Source organism: Protomyctophum bolini (assembly GCF_963924005.1).
Source record: "Protomyctophum bolini genome assembly, chromosome: 19".
Lineage (NCBI taxonomy): Eukaryota > Metazoa > Chordata > Actinopteri > Myctophiformes > Myctophidae > Protomyctophum > Protomyctophum bolini.
Window position 1 is genome coordinate 33,690,188 of NC_137880.1, and position 19,708 is coordinate 33,709,895.

The following is a 19,708-nucleotide window of genomic DNA, read 5'->3' on the forward strand; positions in this document are numbered from 1 at the left end:
GAAAATGGAAATCAATGAGTCCCATATGGTCCTTTCATGAATGTTGGGAGGGAAACATGTTCTTGGACAATATTTATATCATATGATCATCAATTATAGCAGTGTATGTAGTATGTCAATTACAAGAAGTGGCCTTATCGAACACGTGCTCTACTAGTAGGACTATTAACTTGGTACTCACAACTCAGAGAGAGAACGGCTAATGGTGTTATTTTAGTGCCAACCGCCTGTTAATTGTACCCCTGTGTCCTTTGAAAGAGGCAGCAGCACTGCAGCAACAAATCACATGTAGGCATTGCGGGATTTTAAGACGATTTCCAATTTGCAATTTCCGCCGCAAAATACCAAAGTGGCACACCCTGGTATGTCTCAGATGAATGCATGTGGTTAATTGTCATAGTAAATTAAAATTAGGCTAATGTGGTTTATAGCGAGCCTGAGGTTATGAAGGCAATGTTGGGATGTGGTCTGGATGGGAAAAAATGATTTGGACTTTGAAGACAGGGATTTGGAGCGAGAGAGAGTGTACATACAGGATTTATTTGTGCCATACAAGTCTATTGAAAGTTCCTCCTCGATTTCCCCCAACTGAAAACTAAGCTGTGGTTCCTAAAGAAGTATCAGACTCTCAATAGAAGGCCGCACATAGAAATACGAGGATAACTTGGTACAGTGTGGTAGAGCATAAATCTTTGACCCAGAATTACAAGTGGCTGACCCAAAATAGACTTAGCCAGACCAATGTTTCCACACAGACTCTTGACAACTTGGCAGTTTTAGATGTATATGCTTGCCAGTAAAGAAAACCAATGTAATGTAAAAGAAAAATAAGCAGTATCAATACTCTTAGATCGCAATGGGTTGTTGCACAACTGTAAATTTCCCCTTCTTTAAGTGAGAGTCAAATAACGTTTCCAGAGGCTGTACTGTACAATATGTACTATTAGCAATGTTTGGAAATGAAAGTGAACAATCAAATCCCATGGCTCTTTTATTTGCAAAAAGCTTCACTTAAGTATTTACATTTTGTGCAAAAACATTTAAAGGTTTCAAGGACTTTACATTGTAAGTTGAACCTCAAGGCACATACATGGAACAACATCAATATTTAATCATGACAACAGAAATGTAACTTTGGTTCCTAAAAACGCCTCGCTGTGTATGGTTAAAGTAACACTGCAATGTGTTTATGAAAAGCTAGGATGGCAAATGAATGCAACACAGCCCATGTAATGCACCGCACATTTCCAATATACTCTCTCAAATCACACGAGAACATTTTTTCGTACGGTTTCAGACATGGTAACTCAGTCACCACGTGCAACCCAGTGACTGCATAAAAAATACTTTAATCAGGAAAAAAAAAGAGATATGAAGCTAAATACATGCGAAAATCCTTGAATGAAATTCACTCTTACATCAGCGGTGAGGGATTTGCCTGCAGGAAACAAAATTAAGGAGCTATGTGGAGAAAAACAAAAATGATGAATTCTGCTCTAGTGCTTTGTCTGATATATCTGACCTTTTGAATAGCTTAATGTAATCATTCCAATATGAATAAATGCGCTTTGGGGGAAATTAGTCGTAATAGTTGGCTAATGAACGGAGGATAGCTCTCTAAGTGTGTATGCGCTTTGTGTCATTCCATTGGTCGTGGCGCTGTAACTGTGTTCTTTCATCGCACGGAAGGAAATTAAGACTAATGGAGGCTGCACAACAACCAATGCTCCTTCCCTGCCCGTTTGTTTCATTAGCCCCATACCACTCGAGGGCTGCATGGGGCTGTGGATGGAATCGTTTTGCTGTTCCTGCCTTGCTATTTTTTTTACCTGAATCCCACTGCTCCTTTTTGAAAAAGACGTGAGACAATCGGACATAACACTTTCCACACACAACCAGTGTGTGGAACACAAACACAGCCAGTATGTGGCTCTCACTATAGCGATTTCCCACATTTTCCCATTCAAAAGGGCCAATAGGATTCAAGTTAAGAATTGGTTCCCCCGTATCTGCATAATGCGGTTGATGTTTTTGTCACTCTCAGTCTTGAGGAAACGTTTGCTGTCTTTTCAGTGCCCACTGGGGTACTGCCATTTCCTTTCCACACCTCATCTTCTTAGCTCCCCCCGTCTCCCTCCGCCTTTCTCTGTAATCCCTAATGATTAAATATCTCTGTAACATCCTGGCGCATGTCATTCAGTGCTGCATAAAAGGTAAGGCAAATTCCTGTCTCCAATCTCCATTACACATTCACAGATGTGGACGATATGCTACGATAGCTTGACCTGAACTCACGTTATCTGTGTCTGATCGGAGGGGAAAAAAACGTAACTGTAGTCATAACAGAAATCAGCCTGCATAATAATATGACATGTTTCTATGTGGGGTCAGCTAGGAAGCGGAAAAAGCACATGGGGAGCCGTGTTAGGGGTAACTTATTACATAAAGTAACACATTACATAATAACATTACGTTCATGAGAGTCAAAGTAATGTATTACTTTTTAAAATTGGATAATATACAGTTACTATGTCAAGTAATGCGTTACGTTTAGAAACTGTTATTCATAGGGTTTTTTTATAGCTTCTAACAACTTCATGCACACTAATGACAATGCAGTTTAGTCTACAATTAGCTATTTAGACTTGCACCGATGGACGCTGCAGGTGCTGAGTTGTTTGTGACATCATGAATTTAGGCTGCTAAAGTAGCAGTATAGTAATATTATTGTGGCATTCTTCACTAGTCCATTTAACCTAACAGGAGAACATAGGTCCCAGGCACTCAAAAACTAAACAAAACCAGTAATGTTTCTGTTACAATTTGTATCTACTGCCTGGAACCTGCATTATTTTCTTTTTCTTTTATATATAGTACATATCTTCGTTCTTACCATTTCAAGAGAACTAGATAGTATTTTGTTCAAAGACTTTGTACACAGTTGATGTTTCTGCCATTTAGTCTACCTTTTGTTGCGTGAAGGTAACGCAAACGTGCATTACTTGACATAGAAAGTAGTACTTATAAGTAATGAGTTCAGTGTAATAAATTACATCTTTGAAGTAATGTCCTCAACACTGATAAGGGGCTATTTGCGTACGTAATCTTAAAAAAAAAAAGAAAAAAAAAAAAGATCCTTGTGAGCATTAAGCAATAGCATCTTAGTTCAATAGCAGGTCAGGGTCTGGACCGCATGTACTGGTTGCATCGACATGTCAATTGCTAGGAAAACAAACAAATGCACACAAAACGTCTGAATTCTTTGATAACCACAGAAGACCCCATAAAGTGTATTGTAAATTGTTTGGTAAAAAAAAAAGATAAAGTAATTGTAGGAGTTTTATTTGCCTCAAACCCTGGAGCTCTTTGTAAGTGTCTGCATGTGTCACCTTGAGTCAGTATAGTCAACCGTGTGATTATGCTATCGGAGCGTTTTCTGGAATTATGGATTTACATTATGGATGCAGCTTCTATGCAGTGCCCTACTGCTATGTAAATCCACACGGATAATCTAGACACTTTGGCGTAAATCAAGTTCAAGCCCTTATTAACCACCATTTTTACTGCAAGTACTGTAATACTTGACATATTCAGCCTTGGTTGTCTTGTTGCTTGCTATGTTTTTATGTAGCTTGTTGCTCACAAGGGGTTAACTCACGTTTGCCTTCCCCTTGTTCTCTTCCTCTCCCTCTCTCTCTCAGCATGAGATCCATGCAGCCAAGTGAAAATAAAAGCCTGCATATTTTTCCTCCCTTTTTTGGACGAGGATTATGAAAGGGAGAGGTGGGAGGGGTCAGGAGCAGTGGGGTCGGCGGTGGGAATTCCTTAAGCTTGGCCCCTCAAAATCGAAATCCTTGTCAAAGCAAATAAAGTCTTCTTAAGAAGCGCATAATGAAGACCTCTTACTGGCAGCACAGATCCCCAGAGCTGCCACCAGAACCCATGGGCTGAACCATCAGTATGTGTTTTAATTGAGCCCATGCGGGGATCAGAGGAGAAGAAACCGAGAGAGAGAGAGAGAGAGAGAGAGAGAGAGAGAGAGACGACCGGAGAGTAAGACAGACACAGAGAGAGAACGAGAGAGTGAGAGAGAGACACACACACACACAGAGAGACGGAGGGAGACAGACGACCGGAGTGTAAGACGGAGTGAGACAGACAGAGATCTGATAAGGCTAGGCTCATCAGTGGTAGGAGGACTCCAGTGTGAGCCAGGTGCATTGTGGGAGCAAATGATAAATGCGAACGACAAACAGGCACATGTAGACAAGAGAATAAATGATCATTTATCCTCATCAGTCTAGACGAGCCACTCAGTCAAACATTTCTGCTCAATGCAGATGAGCACCACGGGCGCAACGTGAACGTTGTGTTATGATTTGCTAATTTATCAAAAAATACTAATGAATGGAGGCATGAATGTGAAATAAGTGGGTGTGTAATTAGTGATATGAGTGTGCCTACTAAACATTCATCATTCTCTCTCTCTCCCTCTCTCTCTGATACACACACGCCCCCATGGTAGACCCTGGTGATAATAATCCATATCATTTTGCCAATGAGCAGACAAAACAAGAGAGCGAGAGAGTGCACTGTTAGTTTTAAATGATTCCACATCATTAAGTACCCTAAACAATGCCTTATGAACATGAGTAATGTGGCCAGGGTAATGTGCTCCAAGGGAATACCGGAGGTAAAGTGATCTACGCTGCTCTGCCTGTTTTCTCTACACCCCCCCCACGCACACACACACAGACACACACAACACACACGACACACACGCTGTATTGAGAGAAAGTGCCCCCTTGTGGCTCCTCTTGTCATAACATTTTGAAAAAAGGCAATGCAATGAACAACAAAAATTAAAAAGAGGTTAGCTTTTAAAAGGCATGTAATTTATTATTTTCTTTTACACATTCACGTGTTACCTTCAGGCTATCACGCCTTATAAACACGTTTGCCTGTGTGTGTGTGTGTGTGTCTCTTAACACACATCTGACACGTGATCAAATGTAGTGCAAAAATGACACGATCCTTTCTCTGAAAAACCTCTTGGCTGGGCCTTTGTTGCATCATAAGGGAGCAGAACAAATGATTCTAGCTAGCATTAAGGTGCTGAAAAGGTGTTGAAAACCACATTGAAAACGCTCCGTCATCCCAACGAAGGCTAAAGGCTTGAGTATAATTTAGTTTCACACCCGCGTTGCCCGTTGAAAATGGCCGATCTACAAGCTCACAACACACGTGAGCTTTAAGAGTAAGACTGTCTATTTTCGGCACGCAACACTGGTGCGCAACCAAGTCTAAATCAGTCTTAAGAGGTGTTAGAAAGTGTGCCCTATAGTCCCTCCAATGTCATTCCCACCAAAAGCTAATTCTGTGAATTGCTGCTTACGCCCTTGGTTCCATTAATAAGAAAAGTGCACTTCAATTGATTCTATTTCTGTCTCTCTCTCTTTGTCTTCGTAACAACCCATCACTGGCCCACTGTTGTTTTTCTTTCTTTTTTTCCACAGTGCTTTAATCAGCACTGTTTGCTGCTCTAGTACTGTTCTGTAGGGGTTGTACTGTATGTGTGGGGGTGCAGGGGTCTTTCTTAGCACAAAAGGCCATAATTTTGCTTCTGTGGTTAGCAAAGGATCCCAGCCCTCACGACATCCGAGGCAGGCGTCCATCAGAACCTATAGTATGCCCCAGGGTGCCGTGATTGTACAAAATCCATCCATTCATGTACAGTTACTCAAGACCATTGAACCAACATTCAAAAAACCCTGCTGGTTATTAAAAAAAGGAAAACATTTGTCTGTCTCTTTTTCTACGGATAAAAAAGATAGCAGAGAATCCCCACATTATTATCCACAGTATAAATTACATTGTAGACGGAATTTGGAAATATATATGGTACAATTATATTTAACTAGATTTTTTTTCTTTTTCTTTTTTCTTTTCGTTGTCTACACAAACTGTATGTGTACAGTAAAATCCTCAGTGTTCAGTGTTCATTCGTCCATTTGTAACTCCAGGAGTGTACAAATGTGTTGGTTACACTTGTACACTCAAGTTAAATGAACACTCAGAATTTTAGTGTGGGTTGTGTGTGTGTGTGTGGTGTGTGTGTGTGTGTGTGTGTGTGTGTGGTGGGGTGGGGTGTGTGTGTGTGTGTGTCAGAGTTAGTTCACATGGGCAAGCATCTGTACTACCACATCACGTGTGACAGAACTCTGTACTGGGCACATTGCTGCTCTTGCAGTAGGCTATGCTGTTGTTACTGAGATGACAGTCTCTAAATCCAATGCCCCCGTTGGGTGTGTAAATGGGCTGGATGTGGAAATCTCCCTTGAGCAGCTGCTCATTGTTCAGCGACACTATCTGGAAACTGGTCTCTGTCATCTCCAGAATGGAGTTATCCTTCTTGGTGCCAGCTTCACAGTAGTCGTCTTTTCTCCGGCCCCGGTTGTATTTCCACTTGGTCGTATCCGACCGGCTCTTCTTATGCATGTGCCAGCAGAACAGACTGAGCAGCGTTACCAGGACGATAAGCACCGCCCCGCCTATGATCCCAGCCAATAGCAGCGTGTGCGTAATGTCCTGCTGGGCCGCCTGCTCCGAGCCCGGCGTCTTGACGCTGGAGGCCGACTTGGTCCTGGCCTCCGAGCATATTGTATCCTCTCCGGGCCGGTAGGAGTTGAGGGTGTCCAGCACGTACACGCAGATACGGTACACGGACCGGGGCTCCAGGCTGGTGAGGCTGAGGCGCCGGAGGTCCCCGCTCACCGTCCTCTCCCGGGTCACGTCTCTCATTAGGCTCTGGCTCCTCTTCACCCAGGTGACCTTGTAGGCCGTGACGGTGAAGTAGGACGACCAGGTGACGTCGATGCAGGTGGAGTTGACCACGTGGAAGGAGATCTGGAGAGGGTCCTCGTATGGCGGCAGGGGCCCAGGGGGGTTGTGGGGGTTCGAGGGTGGCGGAGGAGGGGTGGGGGAGTCAAAGTAATAAGGGGTGGAGGTGGGGATGAGCGTGGTCAGCAGGGTGGTGATGGGGTTGGTGGTGGTGGGTGGACGAGGCGGCGTGGTGCGCAGGGTGGGCCAGGGAGACTGGTCCGTGCTCTCTGGGCACTGGATAACATCCAGGGTGAGCTCTCTGATGGCCATGCCGCGCACCTTTTCCGGGCTCTGGCACATGAACCCTCGCACGTTGAGGGAGGCGGGCAGCGACTTGAGCCACACCACCACCCACTTCACGGCGCAGTCGCAGCGCCACGGGTTGTTCCGCACCGTGAGCTGCCTCAAACTCACGAGCGCGTCGAACACGCCCTGCGTGAGCGTCTGCAGCTGGTTGCTCGAGATATCCAGCTTCTCCAGCTTGTGGAGGCCGTCAAAGGCCGCGACCGGGATCTGGTCAATTTGGTTCTCCTGTAAGCTGAGCTTGACCAGCGACTGACCCGGGAGGAGGGGAGGGGGGAAAGTGAGCGAGTTGCGGCTCAGGGCCAACTCGCGGACGTTGACCAGGTCCTGGAAGGTCCCCGGTGCGATGCCCTCGTCCGTCAGCAGGTTCCCGTCCAGCAGGAGGCGCTGCAGGCGCGTCACGTTCTGGAAGGCCTCCTCGGCGATGATGGCGATGCGGTTCTCGTCCAGCCGCAGCTCCTTCAGGTCCTCCGGCAGGCCAATGGGGACGCTGCTCAGGTGGTTCTTGGTGAGGAAGAGGAGTTTGAGGCTCACCGCCTCCCTGAAGGCCCCTTCCTCCACCCCGACCGTGGAGATGGAGTTGTCGTCCAGATGGAGCTCCTCCAGGCGGGTCAGCTGAGCCAGCGCTGCCCTGGAGATGGTCTGGATGTTGTTTTCCTGGAGGTGCAACACTCGGGTGTTCTTGGGCAGGTTGATGGGGAACTCGTCCAGCTGGTTGCCGTAGAGATAGACGGTCTCCACAGAAGCCACGTTGTGCAGCTCCAGTGGGAAGCCGGCATTGTTGATCTGGTTGTTGTGGAGGTAGAGGACCTTGTAGCCCTCCTGCACCCCGAGAGGCACTGATGTCAGGGAGCGCTCATTGCAGTAAACAAAGGTTTTGTCGCAGCGGCACTCAGTTGGGCAGGAGGCACCCGGGCTGAACTGCATTTGGAGGCTCAGTATAACAGTCAACCAAAACCGCATGAACGAGGCCCAATCTTTATTCCAGTGCCCGGACAGAAACTCCATAGTGGAAAAAATAGATGGGGGAAAAAAACAAAATAATACAACCAAAAAAAGCAAATGTCAAACTCAAGCAGGCAACAAAAATATACGTATATCCACCAAGTAAAAAAAAAAAATAGACCCAAGTCGTCCTTGGAGAGTTCGCTTAACGACGGGTCAGTTCATTGGGCAGAGGATAGGGAAACGGTGAGAGTAATCCGTGTGCAAACGCTACAGTAGACCTCAGCCCGAAGAGCTGTCGGTCTCATTAGTGGCGGTCAGTCCTCCAACTGACTCCATCCATGCTGAGACACATCAGACCATCGCAGGACTCTCCACTTGTCGCTTCACGCGGAGCCCAGCCAGGACCAATTTGAAGCCAGGCAGCAGAGGCTCCACTGCGGGCTCCACTGGCCTGTCTGTCACACACTGCTGATCCCCGACCGGGGCCGCATCCATGGGGGTTGACATTTGGATCCAGAGACCTGGTGAAAACGAGAAAATGTTATGTTAATATTTTAAAGGGTGTGCTCTGCTCTTTGCGAATATAAAGGGGCCCTGTCTGTTTCTCTCTCTCTCTCTCTCTCCACCCGTGTCTTTAAAATCTACCATGCTGTGTCATGCTGCGAATGATGCATTGTGAACTTCTGTTGTGAAGATCTGCTATTTTCGTTGGCACCGGCACACAACAAAATATAAATCAGCCATATCTCGACTCTAACCCCTAAAGCTAACCAATACATGCTTTATCCTAAACATAAACCCAACCTGAATCGTTTTCCTAATTGTAAGTCTGACAAAAATAACATTCTTTATCATGAAAACAACAGTGAGGACTCGAAAATTGTCTTCACAATGTCTATTTCTCAAATTCTACTATACACACACACACACACACTCCTTTCCTTCTCTTACACTCTCACTTTCTCTCCCCCTCTCACACACAGAGCCATATAGTCACAAAACACAGCCTTCACTGATATACTTGAAATTATGCACTGGCTATTTCAAAAAATGTCAAGGGATCTGATAAATATTCAGAACCACTCTTGCACATCCGGTTTCACAGACATAAAGGGGGCATTTATCCCTTTTGCCCCATCAAAAGAGGGACTGGAACACACACGTACGTACGTGCGTGCGCGCACACACACACACACACACACACACACACACACACACACACACACACACACACACACACACACACACACACACACACACACACACACACACACACACACACACACACACACACAGATTCACAGAGCTCCTAAGCAACACGTCAATGTCCCTGACTCAAACATGCTTAAGGGACGCTACGAAGGCTTATATATTTTTAAACACTGATAGCTAAGGCCACGATAGAGGGGTAGAGAGGGTTGCAAGTGAACAAAGAAAAAGAGACTATATAAAACAGTCTTTTTGTGTTCTAGTCAGAAGACACGGCATAGTATTCACAGTAAAAGAGGTTGATGCGTGTTAGCTCATTATTACTCAACATGTAGGCCATGAGACGTACAGATCTGCAGTGTGTAAAATAAATTGATGGGAAAGAGAGAGAGAGACGAAGACAGGGGGGGGAGGAAGAGACAAGGGAAGCTGTAGGGATCCTACAACCTCTCCCAACCTTCCCGCCTGAGTGACATACAAGAGCTGTCACATGAAATGGGATTGGAAAATAATTTAGCTCCGGCACCTGCAATAAATGATCGATACAGGCTATTCTTCAACTGGGGGAGGTTCTGAGTCCACAAGGCCATGGGATTACAGTAGAGCACTGATCCACTGTGCCACGTTTTATGACCCATCACACCTTTTTCCCCCCCTTTTTTTATTCAGCCTCATTTGATTGAAAGATACTGGTTGTCAGGGATGCTTTCAACTGATCTGCACGTCCTCCTCCCCTCAGTAAGTGCAGGACGGGCCTTTGAATAAGTAATAGCGAGAGCGGGTTTAATGTTAAGCAAGGAGATGGATTGGGTTTGCATTTAGATGCACTTTGTTGTTTATGTTATGATAGATGGTATATTTAAATAAGAAAATGTGTTAGCCAGGCCACTGTGGGGATCATTTTATTTCTCAGGAAAGAGCTTAATAAGCTTGGTTGTTATAGTTCCTTTTGTACGCTCTCCTGACTCTTGCCAGTAATGTTAGAATAAATGAAAAACATTTAGCTGAGCAGTCCTACTTCTTGAAATATCCTCAGCTGGTCAGTGGTCCCCCATGTTGTTTGTTGATGAGATGGAGACTCCATGGGGCTCATATGCTGCTTGCAGCAGAGATACAGCCCTCTGCCTGACATACATTTGTGATCTACTTCTCTCAATTGAAAGAGCTAAATTTAATCAAATAAGCTTCAGGGAGGGAATAAGCAACCACTCAGGGCGATCAAAAATGTGCTGCCACACAGCAGTGGAATCAACAGCAGAAGGCAAGGCACCGCCATCAAGATGATTATAGCTGTATAAATAAAAGGCACCGCAGAAAACCAAATAATACGTATGAATAAAAACCTTCGCAGGAAACATGAAATTAGCCTACGTTGCTCGCTCTCTCTCTCTCTCTGAAGTTGAAGCGATAGACTACAAACCTGCTATTTGGTGGACTTGGTCATGTCGGTTTAGGATAGTTGTTGTTTGTGTCCAAATCAAGGTGTTTTAAGGACGAATTATTTATTTTATTTGCAGCTGAGGGAGCACACAGTTCTCACTCACTGTCGGCTGAGCAATAATGTGCAACTGCGCCAGGGCAATCCGATTGGATTACTGACGAGAGACGCAATTAAAAGTTTAAAATGGATAGGGTATTTAAAGGCGATGAGATGCGGATCAGATGTATCCCACTTCAAAGCCTGCCAATTGAGCGGCGTTCATGTGAATGCCTTATTACAAAAGAGGATTGAAAACTGTGCAGTGCATTGAGACTGAAAGCCCCCCCACCACCAGTCCACACACACACACACACACACACAACACACACAGGAAAAGTCTGGCGTTCACGGTGTGAAATGTGGAGCTGCGTCAGTGCGTGTTGTGCATTGATCGTTGACAAGATTATGAAAAATCTAATTAGCCTAACTAAGCAATGAATAAATTACAATCGGGTGATTGATAACAAACAAAAGTAATCAGGCAAGACGCACCTTTTCCTCCGCGGTGAGCAACATACGTCAGTATACGTGCATAGATAAAACACGAGCTGGTCTTTTTAATTATTAATATATTTTAGGTTAGCTAAATGGCTGCAATTGCAAATAATTTGACATTTTTAAATCCGAGTTTAAATTTAAAGTTTTGAGATTGTACAATTAAAACCAACTCGAGACTCACGTTAACTCTTTTTTTAAAGTCAATTGTTTTCTGCCGTCGCCGACTGCTGTAAAATGTGTGGACAGGGTCCGAGCAAATGCATTCACTGTAGCCTACCTTTGATGAGGCTTTATCCGTATCCACCGAGAACCACATCATCACGTATAGGCTACTCAACTTTTTTTTTCCTCTCTCTTTTTGTTTTTCTGTCCTTCATGCGATCCCGCTGTATGAGCGTGCGTAATGGCTCGGCGCCGTTCTGTGGTGGCGGTGGTGATGTTCGTGCGAATCGGCTCCGATCGGCACGTTGCGACCCGTCAGTCTGAAAAACAACATCATGCCACTGAGCTAGTAGGGTCCCGGCCCGGGCGAGAGTCAGTCCGCAGTGCCGTCCGACTCCGATCACTTTATGTAGGCTACTGTACTCCCCCAACCAACCGAAGCGAACCGACCGACCCAGCAGCAGCACACGGAGGGAGCCTCGGGGTTCACTCAGAAGAATTCCTCCTCAACGCATAGCGACGACATCGGAGAGCGGCGCTCACTTCTCCGGTCCACCAAGTCTCCCGAAACACAGTGAGTGAGGAGGACGCACTGCTGGCCACCGTGTGGTCCGCCACGGGCCATGACCATGACGGCCTGCGCCGACTTGATGGACGGTGGTTAAAAAAAGAAGAAAAAAAACAAAACAAAAAAAACTTGCCTTGTTCTTATGTTCGTAGCCTAATCCGTGGGAGATGTTTTCGTAGAAGAATCCACTTGATAGTGATCCGTGTGTTCCTCGCACCTCTCTCTCTCTCTCTCTCTCACTCTCTCTCTCTCTCTCTCGCTCACACACTCTCTCTCTCTCGCTCACTCTCTCTCTCTCTCTCTCTCTGTCCCTCCTACTCAGAATAAAGAATGCGTCTCTAGCAGCTCCTAGATGGCTGTAAGCCACAGAACCTCCCCGTTGCCCTCCTACTGCAGAAAATAGTTTCTTTTCAAGACGTTTTTAGCTTCGTGTGCAATTAGTTAAGCCTAACTAGGCATGTAGTATATTGGAGTTAATTGGCGACCTGAAAATCGGTCAGCAGCACAAAGGCAATGCTTTAAGTAGGCCAGTTTAGCTTATGAATTATGATAAACATGAACAATTTTAATTTCCCCTAGTCCCCCCAGATAAAATCAGAAACAACATATGGTATAATATTGTGAGCATAATCGCCCCATGGATATTTCTTTTTGACCGTCGACGAGAAGCATTAGACATGCACTGTGAATTGAATTCTGTCTATTTTGCACACACACACACACACACACACACACACACACACACACACACACACACACACACACACACACACACACACACACACTGTCTGTGACACACACACACACACACACACACACACACACACACACAGTGACACTGTGACACACACGCACACACTGTGACACACACACACACACACACACACACACACACACTGTGAAACACACACTGACGCACACACAGTCACACACACACATGAACCCACATCTCTGTTTCTGTTCACCCTTTCTCAGTCACACACGTACATTATGAACTTGGTATGTTCAACAATCGTCTGTGATCCATGGTTCTGGGAAACCGTGTTGTCATATAGTTCTCAATCTTCCTGAGACGTAAACGTTGACCCCTGCATGAAAGGCACACGTACGTACGTGACAGAGTCATATCAGTCCCACAGATCAGCAAGTAAAACAAACGTTGTGCCTTTTGATCATCTGGCTTCAGTTGCCAAAATTGCATTAATTTAACTTTTTGACATTTGGTGACCCACATCTAACATCCAGCATCGAGGGGCCGTAGAGTAATGGCGAATAAATGATGTCGCCCGTGGCTCCCGTTCAAATGGCCAGCCTCATTTTGAGCAATCAGGGAGTCTGGTGCGCGTGCTAGCTATTGAAAGTCTTCTAATACATCAACTCCCCAGGAGATGATTTGGTTGTTCTCACTCTTTGCCTTTCATGTTTAATTTTGGCAGACACATCCCAGAGATGGACTGCCTTGCCAGGCTCAGTCCACAGCATTTAATTCCTTCATAAATCAACCAGCTGTACATGGCATGAATTATAGATTGCGAGAATTCAGAGGAGGCGGCGTCCTATTTTTATTTTGTTGCTGATGGACATGTTTCACAGCAACCCACCTCGTGTCATTCTACCGTGTGTGTGCTGTGTGGTCGCCAGAGGTGTTATGACATTTCTTTTTTCAGCTATGAAAAAAAAATGTTTTTCTGGTCTTGAAAATGTTGCTGCAGTTTTCAATCAGACGGTTAAACGGTGTCATGGGGTTCCAGGGCAAGTAGAAGCTCAGCTATTTTCATGCCGTGTTAATTTGTTCTGCTGATTGTTGTCAAACTAAACGGGGGTCTGGCTTTGTAAGAACATTGTTCTTGTTCACGAATATTGATTGCGCTGTCATGGAGGATAAGAATGACAAACAGGAAGTGCTAAATTGAGCTGTATTCCCCTTAAAGGTGTTGTAGGCTACGACAGAAGAGGGAAACAACCTTTTTTGTGCCTTTGCCTTGTCGCAATCGCTGCAGTATACAACAAGGCAGGTCCTCGGCATTACGGTCAATAAATTAAAGCATTACTTAATTCCAGCCTTTAATTACAGAAAAGCAGTGAAACAGTGAAGCATGAAGCACCTTTTGTTATCTGAAAGTGGAAACTCCCTGATAGACGCCCACCCCGTCTCCCTCATAAACTCCACTCTCGCCTTCAGAGACCCTCCTAACTTTTGGTGTGTTTTGTTTACACAGCAGAATTTTATCAAGATGATGATAAAACCTACAGTACTGTAGTATACACTGCCCCCGGATCTGCTCCCTGTGGAAGTCACAAGATTTTTGTTTCTTCTTCTTTTTTTTAATGGCAGGCTATGATGCTAAGATGTGTTTATTCCTCTGCCATATATTTTTCTCCGGCCCCAGGAGATGTCATTAGCTTATCACATTGCTTCTACCATGTGTCCATATCTGGATGTTAAAAAGGTTCTACTTCAAAGAGGTCTCAAAAACACTACTGTTTAAAACTCCTTTTGGGAGAGACCAAACTAAAATGTGATGGATTAAAAAATATGTGGCTGATCAATTGTGTTTACTTAAAAAAACCATGCCACTGTAATTATGTTTGTCCCTGTCAATTATCAATCTACACGCTATCTTATTTCCCAGTGTGACTCCCAGAAAGGGATGATTTATTGGCTGTAAAAACTAGCTCATGACTCACACTGCATCTTGCGCGAGAGTGAGCTCAAAAGTAGCAAGGCCATTTCATGTGTCCTACAACACCTAAAGCCTGCTGGGTCAAGACCATACATTTAAGTGCCTGTGGGTGGTGCAGTGACGTAGCAGGCACTTAACCCTCCATCCCACACGCACCCCCAAAGCTGTCTTCTCAGACTTTAAATCATTTTAGCCTTCTGTCCTGTACTTCAAACCCCACACTGTGTCCCTTTTGAACTTCTAAAATGCCTACGTAAATACGGGGATTGGAAGCCCCTCTCTAGTAAAAAAAATATTCTAAAGCTTGCTAATGTACAAAAGCGTAATTGCTTATTGCTATATGTCCCTGATTATTATTTTTTTAATCTTTTTTTTGTTGCTGTTCTTGGCTCCATCTGAAGTTTATCGGAACTCAACGGAAAGACATATATACTGTACACACAAGAAAAAACAAATAGTGCATGGATGGATGTAATGAGAGGACACATCTCTACGTTTATAAAATATATCCCTCTAATTGTAGATCAAGAATAAAAACAAAATACTACTTCCCTTCTTCCCTTCCTTCCTTCCTCATTAAGAACAAGCTGACCACCCACTGTCCGGCATATACAGTACATTCAGAATGAAGGGACTCATTCACATTTAGAATGTCTTATGCATATTTGTTGTTCCAACTATATTTAAGACATTATTATCCATTTGCAAAAATCATGCTGGCCTCAACTAACTTCGTTGATATCTATGTTCTCTTTTATGACCTGAGCATGTGTGTGAGAAAGACGAGTAGGGTACAATTACTCCACTGCTTGACATGTCATTACTAATTAGTCCATGACGTCCTGTCACATGTGATGTTGTTTTGTAGCCACGGGTTTTACTGCTTGCCTTCATTCTCTAAATGATGTGATGTTTATCAGGCTCTTCCATAACTTGCACGGCTTATACTGTGTTCTATCAGGCCCTTTTTGTGCATCCACAGTATAGTCGAAAGCGTGGTAGTCTCTCAACATTGGCATGTGAATTATAGGGGGAAGGTAAATGCAGGGCCCTGACTGAATGCTGTCCTGTGCTAATGCCAGGCTGTAAAAACACTGACTGACAACAAGCAGGGCCCTGTAGCTCCGCCGTGAGAGCGAGAGAGAGAAGGAGAGAGAGAGAGAAGGAGAGAGAGAGAAAAGGAGAGAGAGAGAGGCTAAGAGACACACATACATACACAGGGAGCTAGCTGAAGAGAAAAGGGAGCAGGCAAACAAATCGCGAGAAATAAGTCGAGAGGAAGAAAGAGTATAGACAGTTAACTGCATGGGGTGGTGGCGGCTTGAACGCTATTGGACTGTAATTGTAGAGGCTGAGACAGTGAGATGATGTAGTCTCTTGCCAAATGGCAGAGGGATTTGCAAAATAAATACAAAATAAAGTGGTTGATGTTTAACGTAAATCGCCTTTTCGGCACTGGACAATTGCCATCTTTGCTGACTCAACACATGATAGTATATATTCGTGGTATTGAAAACGATACACTTCACACACCCACGAAGCAAAATGTTTGAATTAGCATTTAGCATCCTTGATTGAAATCGAATAAACAAAGAAGCTACTTAGTTCCGCCAAATAAAGGGTTTTATAATCTTATGGAGGATGGCTGATTTTAATCAAATTAAGAACGACACAGCAACTTGAACTGACTTCACACAGTGACATCAAACCAGAGACGCAGACGGAGAACGAGCGAGAGAGAGAGAGAGAGAGAGAGAGAGAGACAGTCAGACAGAGAGACATATGCCAGGAAGGAGCAGGTCTTGGGGTCATGCAAAGGATGGGCTTGATCCCACCTCCAATCCCTGCAGCTTTTCTCCTGTTTGAAGACACATCTGGCCTGAATTTCCCTTCACGAACAGATCGTAGAGGAAGTCTTAGCCTGCAAATACTCTGGGTGGATGGAAAAGGAGTTCCAGGCAACTCCAGCCTCCCAGGCTAAACTGTACAGATACTGTATGTCCATGAGTCACCTAGCTGGGCCAGACCTGTAGCCCGGCCTTCATCACAGTGGATCCATCCTGAGTATTAAAGGCACGGCTATTATATATGAGTCATTCATATGCAGGCAACAACGTACTGGGCAGGAATTATGTTTGAGCTGTAGTTATACTTGACCACACTGGATCAACTTGCCTCCAGTGTGGGTGTATTGTGTGTGTGTGAGATGAGGAAACGTTTGTGCTATGTATCCCCCCCCCCCACACACCCCCCACCCCCAAAAAGTATTCCACAATTACGGAACTATTTATTTGACTCTGTGAACTTGTGAGGCTTTAACATGGAGACTTGCAAGCTGAAGTTCAAAGTATTTAACCCGGCGCAGACCCGTGTGCTCCAATCCTAATGTGTCAGACTCAATTGAAGTTCCCCTTCACTGGTCAATATGAAATCAACCAAACTGTTGAGAAAGCCCTCGTAGATCAACAATAGGACTATACTGAAAATTAGTTTTCACTCAAATTAACGGGGTGTTTGTGTGGGCTTGCTATCTAAAGCTCCTGCCATATCACTTCACTGTGTTGTGTTTAGACCGTATTGTGAAAGGCTCCTTCTGCTTGAATGAAAGTCAGTGCTTATCATTAGCTTGACTTCTGGCTAAGTAACCAAGCCCCCAAACGCCATGCTCCGTGAACCTTCGCTTTCTGACGGCAGTCGCATCCGTCTGAGTTAGGTTATTGTATTATTTCTAATTAGAGTTTAAGGTGGGGAACGCCTCATACCAATTTGCACCCGCATGACCTGCGATGCTTATTCATTTTTACATTTCTAATTAAATGTAATTACAATATTTCATAATGGGACTTGAGTGTTTTGTCTTAAGCTCACGGGTGGCTTTAAAGTTTTAATGTTGACGTGGAGTTTATTTCTTGTCATGTTAAACAAGAAAAAATAGCAGAAATCTTTTAGAGCTCTGATTAAATTAAATTTGTATATCTTGGTTGTTTACATTCAGCTTGAGAACACACACACACACACACACACACACACACACACACACACACACACACACACACACACACACACACACACACACACACACACACACACACACACACACACACACACATCTCTCTCTCTCTCTAGAGGGTTGCTGGGGCTGAGGCAGGGGGAATTTTCTTCCTAATGCCTGTATACTCCGGTTGCTTGCTTGGCTTTTGGAGTCAGAATCAGCTTTGTATTCTTTGTTAATGCCTCAGAAGAGTTGTAAAAGGCAGACGGGGAAGGATGATGAAATCAGGCGGGGTACCAAAAAGGATTCCGTAGTTTTGATCTGGCTTTTTATCACCTATTGTTGTCAGCTTTTTATCTTGTCTTTCAAGTTCAAGGGGAGGAATAAAGGGGTGGGCAGGAATTAGCATAAATCCAGATTACGTCAGAAGGCAGGTGAAACAGCTTTGAAAACAGACAGTTAACCCATTCTGACCGGGCACCCATTTTGGTGTTGGCATCATGTTATGCTTTAGCTATTGAAAAATAGCAGATCTACAAGCTCGTATCGCGCCACCGAGTGGCGCGATACGAGCTTGTAGGTCTGCTATTTTTGAAAAATCGAAGAGCGACTGACATTTTTAGAATCTGATCTCAGGTCAGAATGGGTTAATCAGACCAGTGTGTGTCCCGTGGAAACCTCGTATGAATCTGATCTCAGGTCAGAATGGGTTAACTAGATGATTATGCTATCAGACGACGTTCATAAGCCGCTGGTTTTAATCCTCTGCTATGCCGTTGTTGTAGCTTGCCTTAACTGTTGGTATTTTTATGTTTTCATTTCACCTCTAGGCCTATCCTTGCTTAATTCATATTGTGCGGAACATTTGGCTTAACAACAATAAGCCTCACTCACTGTCGCAATGTTTGAGATATTTACTGTAAACTAAAAGCTTTGCTTTATTCAATTGACTATAAGTAGGCTACTTTTCAAAGTTGTGCATTTTGCTCACATCAAAGTACAACTCTTGGATTCCTTGCTATGTTGCATATTCTTTGCTGCTTTATAGCGTGACACTGTCAGACGACAAAGTAGCCTATACCAGTAAGACGCCCCGAGGGAAAGAAGAAACGACAGAGCTTCTTAATATGGTTGAGAAGCAGAAGCTAAACTATTAATCTGGTGTCAATGAGGCCAGATGTAGAGTTGCTGGCCGGCTCATACGTGCAGATGTAGTACGTCAAACCATGTATGGCTATCCAGGGTTTGATGAGGTCAGTGTTGGGATCTTCATATATGGAGATCCAGGTGATGTACCAACTTGGTTCATTTGCAAGTGTTACACTCGTGTTGCTGCAACCACACTACACTGGTGATCATGAGACTGGCCTAGTATTGATGACATCAGCGATCTCCATATATGGACATAACAGGGATTGTATTAGTAATTAGGGCATGACGTCACGTGATGTCACGAGGCGTGACCACAGATGGAGACGTGATGTCATGAGGCGTGACCATATATGGAGGTGTGATGCCACGAGGCATGACGTCATGAGGCGTGGCCATATATGGAGGTGTTACGTGACACATGGAAATGCAGGTTTTCATTGTAAATGTGACCTACTGTCGCAAAAATAGGTCAAAGTGTTTAAAGATGACAGAGTAGCCTATAAAATATAGGTCAAAGTGTTTAAAGATGACTAATTACATTCATTTACCAGTAAGACGCCCTGAGGGCGAGAAGCGACCTCGCCCTTTATCCGCTTGTGTGACGGCAGACTGCTGGCCGAGTGCTGGCGCTTTGGCATCAACATATGGAATGGATTCTGTACTGGCCATATATGGAGCGTGTCTTGAGTGTACAGGTTTTGATGAGGTCAGATCAATATATGAAATGTCAGAACAAGTCAGCTCCATATATGGAGATCTAGGTGTGACGGACTGGTGATATATGGTGATGTGACGGAGTCACTGATGGAATCACTGACAGGTTTTGCAGG

General features: G+C 44.5%; 1 protein-coding gene across 2 annotated transcripts in view; it reads right to left on the minus strand.

Annotated features, from left to right (window-relative positions):
- Positions 1 to 521: 521 nt before the first annotated feature.
- flrt2 (fibronectin leucine rich transmembrane protein 2) overlaps positions 522 to 19,708 on the minus strand; it is a 40,208-nt gene continuing 21,021 nt past the window's right edge. The window contains exons 1-2 of one of the 2 annotated variants that reach the window (XM_080790318.1): positions 11,598 to 12,281; positions 522 to 8,654 (exon numbers count right to left, since the gene is read on the minus strand). In XM_080790318.1, coding sequence (XP_080646444.1) covers positions 6,205 to 8,193 — 1,989 coding nt within the window. In that variant the 5' untranslated portion in view covers positions 8,194 to 8,654; positions 11,598 to 12,281 and the 3' untranslated portion in view covers positions 522 to 6,204. Of the gene's footprint in view, positions 8,655 to 11,597; positions 12,282 to 19,708 lie in introns of those variants that run through there. The other variant, XM_080790319.1, reaches the window with a different exon arrangement.